The sequence below is a fragment of the Oryx dammah genome, unplaced genomic scaffold (assembly GCF_014754425.2).
Source record: "Oryx dammah isolate SB20612 unplaced genomic scaffold, SCBI_Odam_1.1 HiC_scaffold_12, whole genome shotgun sequence".
Lineage (NCBI taxonomy): Eukaryota > Metazoa > Chordata > Mammalia > Artiodactyla > Bovidae > Oryx > Oryx dammah.
The window spans coordinates 56,727,595-56,742,198 of NW_024070196.1; the positions used below are offsets into that span (position 1 = coordinate 56,727,595).

A 14,604-nucleotide genomic window follows, 5' to 3' on the forward strand; every position below is an offset into this window, starting at 1 on the left:
TCTGATTTCTGTCTTTATGGGTTTGCCTATTCTGGAAATTTCCTATAAATGGAATCATGGGCCATTCTGATCCCACTTGGCATCATGTTTTGGAGGTTCATCCAAATCATAGCATGTAACAGTACTTAATTCTTTTTGATGGTGGAATCGTATTCCATTGTGTGGACACACCACATTTACCTTACCCATTTGTCAGTTGATGAGCGTTTGAGTTGTTTTCACCGTTTGGCTGTTGCGACGAGCATTGATATGAATATTCACATACGAACACTGGAGTGGTGCATTCAGTTCCTTTGGATCTATACCTGGGAGTGTAGTGGTGCTTGTTTCATCATGGACCTTCCCAGTGGACTGTGAGCTCCGTGAAGACAGAGGAAGACAAACCCCCGACCCCAGGGGCCGGCCCAGCGAATGCCTGGGGAGCAGATGGGACGAGTCTCCAGCATCCAGAGTCGCTGTCTCACTCATCCTCACCCACCTGCCCATTTGTCTGCATCATCCCATGGTCCAGGCTCTACTGACAGCTCGACTCGTCTTATCTCATTATTTCACTCCTTGATTCACTCTGATAATTTGTTCAGATGCCCGCTCATCCTTTCCTGACTGAGGTATCCCCAGCACACTCTTGGTACCCAAGTCCAGCTTTCTTTTCCTCCATGGCATTTATTATCCCTGACATATTATAGACAACATATATATTATATATGACATCTTATAGATAATATACTGTCACTTTTTTTGTTCATCCCATTCCCTTCTCTCTTTCTTTACCAAGAACGTGCACTCTGAAGACAGGGACTTTCAGCTCTTTTGATCATTCCTCTATCCCAGTGCCTAGAACAGTGCCTGGTATATGAGAAGAGTTCAAATATTTGTGAAATATACTTGGATGAATGAATGAGTATGTTTAATCCTCACTGCACCCTCCAAGGGAGCCATGAGCATTCTAGTTTCACAGACCCTGAAACAGAGGCTCAGAGAGGTCACGTAACAGGCCCAAGGTTACAGAGCTGATCAGCTGGATCTTTCTGAGTCACAGTCCCATCTTTTCACTTCACTCAGGGGACCATGAGGTCTAGTGATAATGCCCAAAGTGCTTCCTGTGGCCTTGGAGTGCAGTATATGATTAAGATAACTTAAAAAATGATTTGCTTTCCTAAACATGCTTTAATTAGGCCCATTTGCCAATATGTTTGTATTTCCCGAGCAAATACATCAGTCAGGAGTTTACCGCGTGATGGAGAAGCTGATCTGGGCTTGAGTCTCTGTCCCCAGCTCTCAGAGCTATTCGGCCTCTCTGAACCTCATACTTCCTAGAGGTACACAGAGTGGTGGTGTCACCCAGTGTGTGGACAGCTCTCAGCACCTGTAAATGGGAGGTAGCAACATGTCACCATGGTGTGGGGAATGACAATACAAGCAGCTAACATTTATGGAGTGCCTGCTGTGTGCCAGGTGCTGGGCTCAGCATGTTGCGTGTGTTATTGCATCTGAGCCTTACACCATTCCCATGGGGCATATCTGTTATTGTCCTGTCTTACTACTGATAAAGTCAAGACTCAGAGAAGCCTGATGAGTGCCAGGGTCACACAGCCAGGAAGCAGGTAAAGCCAGAATTAAGGCCAAATCACCTGACTAACAGAGCTGACTCTCTTGTCACGGGGCTGATGTATATGTGCAAATATTTTAAGAATCGACACCATAATGATGGTGATATTGGTAGAATGTTCTGGCAAAGTCTTGGAGGAGGGAACAAGGTGACTCTTGCCAGAAAGAGCCCTGGCTCCAGCTCCTGCTCCCATTTAGCTCATTACGATGGTCCAGGGTCTTCGGTGAATGCAGGTCCCACTCTTTCCCAGATGTCTGGTTCCCTCCTTGTTGGGGTGGCTGAGATCCTGGGTTTGAACCCCAGCTGCCAGTCCCCACCTCTGCTGTAACCTTGGAAACATCATCTCTGCCCATACATTTCCTTATCTACAAAGTGGAGATCAAAATGGCCCTTTGCACACAAATTTATGAAAAAAGTAAGATGTGGAACAGTCTCAATATAACAAATGAAGAAAACAGATGACAAACCATTAAATAAGATCTTATGGCATTTCTTAAAAAAAAAAAATGCACAGCAAACCATCTGGCAGGCTCCACAGCCGAGCGTTAATAGGGATGATGGCTAAGCTGTAGAACAGCATTGCCTTTCTCCTTATCTGAATTTTCTAATTTTCCTATAATGAATATGTAATAACAAAATGAGTTGTTTTAATTAAAAGGGGGGCAGTGAGACAGTGTTCGTGAAAGCACTTTATAAACTGTCAAAGGCCCTATGAATTAGCTCTCGTTATGGCCCTTATCATAATTATTACTGTTACTGCTAGTCAGCCACGAGTTGGGATTTATTTCTGTCCCAAATCTCCTCCCTTGGGCTGTGGTGGGAGGGCCCACTCGACTGCCTTCTGCCAAGTCCCTCCACGTGGTCCTCCACTGACACCTGCCGACTTCTCTGCACCTCTGCTGCCACCACTCAACTGGAAGGCAGTATCACCTCTTGCCTGGAGCGCTGTGATACCCTCTAACTGGGTTCTCCTTGTCCGTGCAGCATCCCCAGTATCCTTGAGAAATGAACTTTCTTTTAATTTATTTTTTTGGATTATTTAAAATTTTATTTATAATCATTTTATCATCAATCTATCCATCATCATCTATCAATCCATATATCATCTATTATCTCTACCTATCATCTATCTATCCATCATCTGTCTCTATCTATCTACATCTAAATATCTATCTTGCAGTTTTATTGAGAAATGTTTGACATACAGCATTGTCTATGTTTAACGTGTCCCGCATAATAATTTGACCTACATACATCATGAAATGATGACCACAATAGATTTAGTGAATATCCATCATCTTCTATAGATACAGAAGAAAAGAAACAAAGTATTGTCTTTCCTTGTGATGAGAACTCTTAGGATTTATTCTCTCAGTAACATTCATATGTAACAAATGAGAGTGTTAATTGTATCAGTCATGTTGTAATGACATCCCTAGTACTTCCTTATCTTGTAACTGGAAGTCTGTACCTGTTGACTGCCTTCATTCAGTTCCCCTCCTGCCCAACCCCTGCCTCTGGGAATGACAGATCTGATCTCTTTTTCTCTGAGTTTGTTTGTCTTTTAAAGTATAATTGACCTACAACACCATGTTAGTTCCTGGTATACAGTACAGTAATTCAAAATTTCTATATATTACAAAATGATCACGGTAAGTCTCGTTATAGTGTGGGGAATATAGTCAATAATAATATAATATCTTTGTTCGGTGACAGTTGGTAACTGGAGAAATGAACTTTTAGATCAAAACCCTCATTGGCTTTCCACTGAACTTGGTATAAAATCTGCCCTGTACCTAGACACCGGAAAAGAGACCCAGAGAAGTACCTGGCTTGACTTAGATGGTTTTGGATCCTGTAGTTTGGTATTGGTATTTGACTCATGCTTTTACATCACTTTGCATAGATGGTGTAGAAGGACTGCATTTTGTGGCCTGAGGGTCTGTACATGTAGACCAAATTTGTGTTTGTGCTCTCAATACAGAAAATGAGTGAAAAATGTTAATACACTAGTGGATTTATTTTTATTTTCTGACGTAGCTCATATCAGGGCTGAAAACCTCAAGTTGTGTCCAGACAGTAGGATATTTTTATTATATTACTTGTTCAGTGCTCCATTTTTTTTTCTAATAAACTGTTACAAAACAAAACAAACAAACAAAAAACCCCCTTCCTACTGCTATGCTGTTGTCCTCGCCATCCTCCTCCTCTCTCCTCACACCTGCAAGTTCTTTCCTTGGACGCTTGAGTTGTGGGCTCCCCAATCCTGGACAGTGGAGGGCAAGGCTGTTGAATGAGGCTTATGATGAGAGGGTCAAGGAAGGGTTTCTTTCTTTTTGCTGGGGCCAAGTGGGTGTGGTTGAATATATGTAAATTGTGCGTACAACTCATGGTGCATAAACTCACCCTGTAACCAGCAGGCAGTGTTCAGGGTGTAATGTGCTTATATGGTAACGTGCAGATGGTGTAATTAAGCAGCTTTCTCATAGCTCACCTGTCATCTTTGCTTCTTTGTTCCAACTCAGGAGGCAACCTTTCCAAACAAGACTGGACCATCCAGTGGCCCACCACGGAGACGGGGAAGGAAAACAACCCGGTGTGCCCCCCGGAACCGACCCCGTGGATCCGCACCCACCTCTCCCAGAGCCCCAGGGTCCAGTCCAAGTGCGTCCAGCACTACTGTCACGCCAGCCCCACCCTGGGGCCCCCCGTGTACACCCACGTGGACAGGCTCACCGTGGACGCCTACCCGGGCCTGTGCCCGCCCCCGCCGCTGGAGTCCGGGCACCGGTCCCTGCCCCCGTCGCCCCGGCAGAGGCACGCGGTCCGCACCCCGCCACGCACCCCCAACATCGTCACCACCGTGACCCCGCCGGGCACGCCGCCCATGAGGAGGAAGAACAAACTGAAGCCCCCGGGGACCCCGCCACCCTCCTCCCGGAAGCTGATCCACCTCATCCCGGGTTTCACGGCCCTGCATCGGAGCAAGTCTCACGAATTCCAGCTGGGTCACCGCGTTGACGAGGCCCACACGCCCAAGTGAGTGCTTTTGGTGGGGCCCCCCGGGGTAGCTGAGCCTCCCAGCCAGCCAAGCCACAGATCGGCTGTATTCCCCTCCTCCTGTTGAAGGAAAGGTGGATTTTCTCTAATGGCTGGGCTGGAAATGAATAGAAAAGAATTTCCCGGAAATGACCTCTTTTTATACTATTCATGCTCTAAAGTCAGATTTGGAAAACTGTAGCCCAGGAGCCAATTCTGAATTCATTGCACCCCATCCAGGTTCATTCCCTTCTGTTTTGTCTGTGATTGCTTTCTTGCTGTGATAGGTGAGTTAAGTATGGCCCACAGAGTTGAAATCTTTACCATCCAGCCCTTTTGTTGTTGTTTTTTTTTTTTTTTTTTCCATCCAGCCCTTTTGGATGGAACACTTGCCAGTCCGTGCAGGGTCTGTCCTAGTGCTGCCCCTAGACATAGGGTGCCAGCTGCACATGCGGCCTTCTGCTTTCTGAAAGCTGTCTTAAAAAAGAGTAAAAAGAAACAAGTGTTATTAGTTTTCAAAATACGTCTTTTAACCCAATCTATCAAAACATGATCATTTCAGCACAGAATCAGAGTAAAATATTACTTTGGAAATTTTTTTTTCTTTTCTCTTTATTAAGTCTTTGAAATCTGGAGCGTATTTTGCACCTCCAGCTCATCTCAATTGGTTCTGGCCGTGTTCCAAGTGTGGCCATGTTCCACCTGTGTCTGGTGGCCTCTGTGCTGGGCAGCGCAGCTCTGATAGACCCTATGCGTAGGACTTGCTCTGAAAGTGGATATGTTGTATACCTGGCTCCGGTTTGGAGGGGTCTTGCTGCCAGCACATAGTATCTGTGGTTAGTGCTGGCTAATGAGAGAAATGGGACAACTCTCTGCAGGATCCCTCAGAGGCTGACTCTGACCTGGGTCCCTTATAGACTTTGAGGTTCTCTGTGTATTAGAAATGGAAGAAATGCTAAACAGGATCACAAGAGTGGGTAGCATGTTTTAAATATTTGCATTTAACAAAATTGCATCTGAGGCATAGAAGATAAGGGAAAGGGAAGTCGCTCAGTCGTGTCTGACTCTTCGCGACTCTGTGGACTACAGCCTACCAGGCTCCTCGGTCCGTGGGATTTTCCAGGCAAGAGTGCTGGAGTGGGGTGCCATTGCCTTCTCCAATTAGAAGATAAAGTGGTTATGTATAATCCTTTTAGGAGATATGGGAAGGAGTCTACATTTGGCGATTGTTGTTTATGAGAGGTGTGGATCTTGGTTCTGGGAACTCTGATGTAGGGGAGCACTGGGGAATGTTTCATTGTGTTTCCATCTCAACAGTTTAGTGGTTGTTTCATGAGCTTGCATTACCATGCATCCTGTGATAAAAGTTTTAAAATGTGCATCTTAGAATTGATGAAATGGGGTAGGTTCTAGGCTCTGGGCTAGTTGGCAGGGGTGTATGGAAAGGAAGAGACATAGCCTTTGGTCCTGTGAGGATCGACATTAATCAAATAACCACACGTAGGTGTTATACTCTTGTGTTCAGTAATTACAAACAGCATTACAGGCCATCAGGAGAAAGTGTAGGAAGCTATCAGAGCTTATAACCTGGACCTGATTGAGTTTGCACTGGCAGGAAGGTGAGTGGCAGGGGAGTGGGGGAGGGGCACTGGGGAGGCTTCTAAAGGACTGTTGGGACTGAAGACTAATTGGGGATTAAGATGGTGGAAGGGGTGGGAGGTGTTCCAGGAAGGGAGTGTGAATGTGACCCTCTAGAGAACTCAACTAGAAGGACTCTGTGGCTAAGGGAGCAGACAGGTGATGTAAGGAGAGACTCATAGCTTGGGCGGCAGCACTGTTCACAACAGCCAAAACACGGAAACAACCCAACTGTCCATAGGCAGGTGAAGGGATGAACCCAGTGTGGTCCATACAACGAAATATTATCCAGCCATAAAAAGGGACGAAATTCTGACACCTGCTACAACAAGGGTGAACCTTGAAAATGTCATGCTAAGTGAAATAAGCCAGGCATGAAAGGACAACTGTGGTCTGATTCTACTGATGTGAGGTGCCTAGAAGAGGCCAATTCACACGCAGAGAAAGGAGGACAGAGGTTGTCAGGGACTGAAGGAGAGAGATGAGGAGGTTGTGTTTACTGGGGACAGAGTTTCAGTTTGGGAAGTGGAAAACTCCTAGAGATGGAGTTTTATATATATATATATATAACAACAATGACAAAAAACGAGTTAGGCAGGAAAGCCGGGCATGGGCACGCTTTTCTGTGAAGGGCCTGGTGGTAAATACTTTCGGCTTCGCAGTCCCGCTGTTCTGCGGCATCCCTGCCATTGTAGCAAAAGCAGCCACAGACAGTAGCTGAGTAGGTGGACGTGGTGATGTCCCAGGAAACTTTGCTTATAAAACCAGGTGCCTGACTGCATCTGGCTAACCCTAACCCTAATCCTACGGGCTGTGGTATGCCCTAACAGAAGCCCAATTGTAAACAGTGAGGGATTCTCCCTCCTGAGGCCTGAAAGGGAAGCCCTTAAAGTGATTTAAGTGGAAGACACGATTGCATCTGATTTTAGGAAGGCTAGCAAGCTTCTATGTGAGGTCTGGATTGGAAACACTCTGTTTCACCAGACCTATTTGGGACATCAGAGACCGCGGCAGAGGGCCGATGCTTTTCTGATTGGAGGTCGGCTTGATTTTTATGTTTTCGTGAGATCCTGAGGGACTGAGAGTGCTGCTGAGACCTCAGGGTGAGGGTGTGGGAGGGTTTCAGGAATGTAGGCTACCACTGTGGAAGATGGGAGAGGCATTTCAGGTTTGCTGGCCATAATCTGTGGTTCTGTGTCCACAGATTATACATCTTCCATGTCCCTCCTTGTGTTGACCACAGAGTGGGGTGGAATTTAACCAGGAGAGCCTGGCTGGACAGACACACCATCTTCTAATCTATGAGGTGGGGGCAAAGTGAAAGAGGCTGCCCTTTGCCTGTTTGTTTTTTCCCAGTGTTATTGAAATGTAATTGACAAATAACACTCTGTAAGTTCAAGGTGTGCCATGTGATGACTTAGTACACACACATATTGGGAAATGATTACCACAATAAGGTTATTTAACACATCCATCACCTCGGATAATTACCTTTTGTGTGTGTGTGGTGAGAGCAGTTAAGATTTGCTCTCTTAGCAACTTTCAAGTACTAACAATACTTATTGTTAAACAGTCAACACGGGTATACTAGATTCCCCGGTACCTATTCTTATACCTGCAGGTTGGTACTGTTTGACCTGCGTCTCCCCATTTCTCTCACCCCCTTGCTCTTGGCAACCACCATTCTACTGTTTCTATGAATCCAGTGGTTTTAGATTCCCCGTGTAACTGAAACCATAGTATTTGTCCTTCTCTGACTTATTTCCCTTATAGCCTAATGCTGTCACAGTCAACCCACGTTGTTGCACATGTCAGGATGTCTTCTTTTCTGTGGTTGAATAATACTCCATTGTGTGTGTTATATATCTGTCTATACGCCATGTTTTCTTTTTCTGTTCATCCATCGGTGTGCGTGTAGGTTGCTTCCATGTCTTGGCTATTGTGAATAATGCTTCAGTGAACGTGGGGGTGCAGATATCTCTTTGAGGTAATAATTTCATCTTCTTTGGATATATACCCAAAAGGGGGATTGCAGGGTCTTATGGTAATTCTGTTTTTAAGTTTTTGAGGAATTTCCGTGCTGTTTTCCATGGTGGCTGCACTGTTTACATTCTTATCAACAGTGCCTAAGGGTCCCTTTGCTCCACCTCCTCACCCACACTTGTCTTTTTCATGGTAGCCATTCTAACAGGTGTGGAGTGGTGATATCTCATTGTGGTTTTGCATTCCCTTGGCGATTAGTGATACTGAACCCTTTTTCATGTAAATGTTGGCCTTTTGTAAATTTGTAAATCTTCTTTGAGAAAAGGTCTACTCAGGTATTTTGCCCATGTTTTAATTGGAGCTTTTTTTTGGCTATTGAGTTGTAGGAGTTCCTTACGTATTTTGGATATTAACCCCTTACCAGACATATGACTTGTAAGCATTTTCTCCCATTCTGTAGATTGTCTTTTCATTTTCGTTTCTTTTGCTTCTGAGTCTGATATAGTTCCACTTACTTTTCCTTTTGTTTCTTGTGGTTTTGGTGTCATACTCCAAAAATCATTGCCAAGACCAGTATTAAGGAGCTTATATTTTTGGTCTATTTTTAAAATTGAAGTATAGTTGCTGTACAACATTGTATGTTACAGGTGTATAATATAAAGATTCACAATTTTTAAAAGTTATACTCCATTTATAGTTATTAGAAAATATTGGCTATATTCCCCATGTTGTGCAACATATCCTTGTAGTTTATTTTATACCTAATAGTTTCCACCTCTTATCCCCCTACCCCTCTATTGTCCCTCCCTCCTTCCCTCTCCTCAGTGGTAACAACTAATTTGTTTTCTATGTCTGTGAGTCTGCCTCTTTTTTGTTATAGTCACTAGTCTGTTTGTTTTTTTTACATTCTGCATATAAGTGATATCATGCAGTGTTTATTTTTCTCTGCTTATTTCACTTTAGCATAGTGCCTTCCAAGTTCATCCATGTTGCTGCTAATGGCAACATTTTGTTCTTCATTCCATCCTGTACAGATACCACATCTTCTTCCTCCTTTCCTCTGTTGATGGACACTTAGGTTGCTTCCATATCTTGGCAGCTGTAAATAATGTTTCTATCAACACTGGGGTGTATGTATCTTTTTGAATTAGTGTTTTTTATTTTTTTTGGATATATACCCAGGAGTGGGCTTCCCTGGTAGCTCAGTTGGTAAAGAGTCTTCCTGCAGTGCAGGAGACCCAGGGTCAGTCTCTGGGTTGGGAAGATTCCCTGGAGAAGGGAATGGCTACCCACTCCAGTGTTCTTGCCTGGAGAATCCCATGGACGGAGGAGCCTGGCGGGCTACAGTCCATGGGGTCACAAAGAGTCTGACACAATTGAGCAACTAACACATACACACCAGGAACGGAATTGCTGAGTCACATGGTAGTTATCTGTTTAGTTTTTTGAGAATCCTTTATACTGTTTTCTATAGTAGTTGTTCCAATTTACATTCCCACCAACACTGTACGGGGTTCACTTTTCTCAAGGAGCTTATTTTAATGGGCTGTGACCAGTGTTAAGAATATGAAATAGACTATCCCAGACTCAATTATGTTGGAATGCACTGCCTTTAGTGAGGCTAAGTTTTAGTATTGCTTTGTGAAACTTGTGTCTGATATACAGTCATCCTTCTGTACCTATAGAGGATGGGTTCTGGGACCTGTCGAGGAAGTCCCAGAGTTGGCCCTTCATTTCCATGGTTCCAACCACAGTTTATGTATGATTTATTGAAAAAAAGTGTGTAAGTGGCCCATGCCGTTCAAACCTGTATTGTTCAAGGGTCAACTATACACAGATTTTTTCTTTCTCTGGGGGTTCTTCTCACTCTGGACAGCTTTGGTTTGGGGATAAACCCCACCAGGGAGCAGGTGAGAAGGTTGGAGAAGGTGGCCTTTCATCCTGTGGAATGTGGCCAGAGGCACGTCCAGAATCGCTCAGCTCATTCTGGTTTCAGTTAGTCTGTTTAGTATCTGATTTCTTCTCTCTCGTCTGGTAGCCCTGCTGGGGATGGTTCTTTGCCGCCAACTTGGCAGTTTTCAGCCTGTTTTTATTTCCTCTCAGTGGGATGTGGGGTTTCAGAATGTTTTTCTCAACTTTTTAGAGGTCTTTCTAAACAGGACTGAATCTTTCAAAACCATCATTTCTTATGCTTTTTTCAGCACCAACACCCTGCTAGGTTGTGGGTTCAAGGAAGGCTGTGGTTGAGACCATTTATCCTGGGCACTCTCAGGCATACCCACAGTGGTGTTTAGCAGAGATCTGTTGGGGTTCAGTCTTGTCCCCAGTAGCATCTCATGGGCATTTGTAGGAAAAACACGGCAAGAAAGCAAGAATATATTTGCAGTAGTCCGCCTCTTATCACTAGAAGCCTTGCGGCCCAGGTATATTGGGCTGGATCACAACTGTTGTGATCAGTCTTGGCCAAAACCATTTCTCCTGCTTTATATGCATTCTCAAAGATGTTTTTATGCACTCTTGCCTGAAAAATCCCATGGACGGAGGAGCTGCAGAGGCTACAGTCCATGGGGTCACAGAGTCAGACACGACTGAATGACGACACATTTCCTTTTTTCTTTTCTTTTGCATTTGAGTTTATGAGTGTGAGTTTACTCCTACGACATCACTAAAACACACACACATACACAGAGGGGGAAAAACTATTTTTTTCCTCTGGTAAAGTAATACCATACTCACAGAAAGCTAGTCAATCTAATCACACTAGGACCACAGCCTTGTCTAACTCAATGAAACCAAGCCATGCCTGCGGGGCAACCCAAGATGGGCGGGTCATGGTGGAGAGGTCTGACAGAATGTGGTCCACTGGAGAAGGGAATGGCAAGCCACTTCAGTATTCTTGCCTTGAGAACCCCATGAACAGTATGAAAAGGCAAAATGATAGGATACCAAAAGAGGAACTCCCCAGGTCATTAGGTGCCCAATATGCTACTGGAGATCAGTGGAGAAATAACTCCAGAATGAATGAAGGGATGGAGCCAAAGCAAAAACAATACCCAGCTGTGGATGTGACTGGTGATAGAAGCAAGATCCAATGCTGTAAAGAGCAATATTGCATAGGAACCTGGAATGTCAGGTCCATGAATCAAGGTAAACTGGAAGTGGTCAAACAAGACATGGCAAGAGTGAACGTCGACATTCTAGGAATCAGCGAACTAAAATGGACTGGAATGGGTGAACTGAACTCAGATGACCATTACATCTACTACTGCGGGCAGGAATCCTTCAGAAGAAATGGAGTAGCCATCATGATCAACAAGAGAGTCCGAAATGCAGTACTTGGATGCAATCTCAAAAATGACAGAATGATCTCTGTTCGTTTCCAAGGCAAACCATTCAATATCACAGTTATCCAAGTCTATGCCCCAACCAGTAACGCTGAAGAAGCTGAAGTTGAATGGCTCTATGAAGACCCACAAGACCTTTTAGAACTAACACCCAAAAAAGATGTCCTTTTCATTATAGGGGACTGGAATGCAAAAGTAGGAAGTCAAGAAACACCTGGAGTAACAGGCAAATTTGGCCTTGGAATGCGGAATGAAGCAGGGCAAAAACTAATAGAGTTTTGCCAAGAAAATGCACTGGTCATAGCAAACACCCTCTTCCAACAACACAAGAGAAGACTCTACACATGGACATCACCAGATGGTCAACACCGAAATCAGATTGATTATATTCTTTGCAGCCAAAGATGGAGAAGCTCTATACAGTCAACAAAAACAAGACCAGGAGCTGACAGTGGCTCAGATCATGAACTCCTTAGTACCAAATTCAGACTCATATTGAAGAAAGTAGGGAAAACTGCTAGACCATTCAGGTATGACCTAAATCAAATCCCTTATGATTATACAGGGTAAGTGAGAAATAGATTTAAGGGCCTAGATCTGATAGATAGAGTGCCTGATGAACTATGGACTGAGGTTTGTAACGTTGTACAGGAGACAGGGATCGAGACCATCCCCATGGAAAAGAAATGGAAAAAAGCAGAATGGTTGTCTGGGGAGGCCTTACAAATAGCTGTGAAAAGAAGAGAGGTGAAAAACAAAGGAGAAAAGGAAAGATATAAGCATCTGAATGCAGAGTTCCAAAGAATAACAAGAAGAGATAAGAAAGCTTTCTTCAGCGATCAGTGCAAAGAAATAGAGGAAAAGAACAGAATGGGAAAAACTAGAGATCTCTTCAAGAAAATTAGAGATACCAAGGGAACATTTCATGCAAAGATGGGCTTGATAAAGGACAGAAATGGTATGGACCTAACAGAAGCAGAAGATATTAAGAAGAGGTGGCAAGAATACACGGAAGAACTGTACAAAAAAGATTTTCACGACCCAGATAATCATGATGATGTGATCACTAATCTAGAGCCAGACATCTTGGAATGTGAAGTCAAGTGGGCCTTAGAAAGCATCACTACGAACAAAGCTAGTGGAGGTGATGGAATTCCAGTGGAGCTGTTTCAAATCCTGAAAGATGATGCTGTGAAAGTGCTGCACTCAATAGGCCAGCACATTTGGAAAACTCAGCAGTGGCCACAGGACTGGCAAAGGTCAGTTTTCATTCCAATTCCAAAGAAAGGCAATGCAAAAGAATGCTCAAACTACCGCACAATTGCACTCATCTCACATGCTAGTAAAGTAATGCTCAAACAAGCCAGGCTTCAGCAATATGTGAACCGTGAACTCCCTGATGTTCAAGCTAATTTTAGAAAAGGCAGAGGAACCAGAGATCAAATTGCCAACATCTGCTGGATCATGGAAAAAGCAAGAGAGTTCCAGAAAAACATCTATTTCTGCTTTATTGACTATGCCAAAGCCTTTGACTGTGTGGATCACAATAAACTGTGGACAGTTCTGAAAGAGATGGGAATACCAGACCACCTGACCTGCCTCTTGAGAAATCTGTGTGCAGGTCAGAAAGCAACAGTTAGAACTGGACATGGAATAACAGACTGGTTCCAAATAGGAAAAGGAGTACGTCAAGGCTGTGTATTGTCACCCTGCTTATTTAACTTTATACAGAATACATCATGAGAAATGCTGGACTGGAAGAAACACAAGCTGGAATCAAGATTGCTGGGAGAAATATCAATAACCTCAGATATGCAGATGACACCACCATTATGGCAGAAAGTGAAGAGGACCTAAAAAGCCTCTTGATGAAAGTGAAAGAGGAGAGTGAAAAAGTTGGCTTAAAGCTCAATATTCAGAAAACGAAGATCATGGCATCTGGTCCCCTCACTTCATGGGAAATAGATGGGGAAACAGTAGAAACAGTGTCAGACTTTGTTTTTTGGGCTCCAAGATCACTGCAGATGGTGACTGCAGCCATGAAATTAAAAGATGCTTACTCCTTGGAAGAAAAGTTATGACCGACCTAGATAGTATATTCAAAAGCAGAGACATTACTTTGCCAACTAAGGTCCGTCTAGTCAAGGCTATGGTTTTTCCTGTGGTCATGTATGGATGTGAGAGTTGGACTGTGAAGAAGGCTGAGCGCCAAAGAATTGATGCTTTTGAACTGTGGTGTTGGAGAAGACTCTTGAGAGTCCCTTGGACTGCAAGGAGATCCAACCAGTCCATTCTGAAGGAGATCAGCCCTGGGATTTCTTTGGAAGGAATGATGCTAAAGCTGAAACTCCAATACTTTGGCCACCTCATGCGAAGAGTTGACTCATTGGAAGAGACTCTGATTCTGGGAGGGATTGGGGGCAGGAGGAGAAGGGGACAACCGAGGATGAGATGGCTGGATGGCATCACGGACTCGATGGACGTGAGTCTGAGTGAACTCCGGGAGATGGTGATGGACAGGGAGGCCTGGCGTGCTGCGATTCATGGGGTCGCAAAGAGTCGGACACGACTGAGTAACTGAACTGAACTGAAAGTAATACCTGATTATTGTGGAAATTGAGACAACACAGGGAATATGATGAAGACAGTGGAAAGTATACGCTACTCCTTCTGTTTTACACATGCACACACACACAACATGCATTCTCGCAGGGGTGAAGTCACTCCCAGTGGGGCACAGATTGACTTTTAGGAGAGCGAGGTGGGAAAAAAAATCCTTGATATAATCATTTGCAAATCTCCATAGAGCAATATACATATGGATACTCAGTATATCCGTGGTACTCAAGTTTCCTTGGGAGTTGGGGGTGATGATTAGAAAAACCATCTATATAGTTTCTTTAGGGGTCATTGAAAAAAAGTCTGGGAAATGCCGACATAGATCTGTGGAGATAATCCTGTAGATAGAGTTAGGCATAAACATTGAGGGTT

At 44.0% G+C, this 14,604-nt stretch overlaps 1 protein-coding gene across 1 annotated transcript in view; it reads left to right on the plus strand.

Annotated features, from left to right (window-relative positions):
* The window catches only part of KSR2 (kinase suppressor of ras 2), a 348,927-nt gene that overhangs the window by 74,659 nt on the left and 259,664 nt on the right, over positions 1–14,604 (plus strand). The window contains exon 3 of the mRNA XM_040251625.1: positions 4,135–4,648. Coding sequence (XP_040107559.1) covers positions 4,135–4,648 — 514 coding nt within the window. The remainder of the gene's footprint in view (positions 1–4,134; positions 4,649–14,604) is intronic.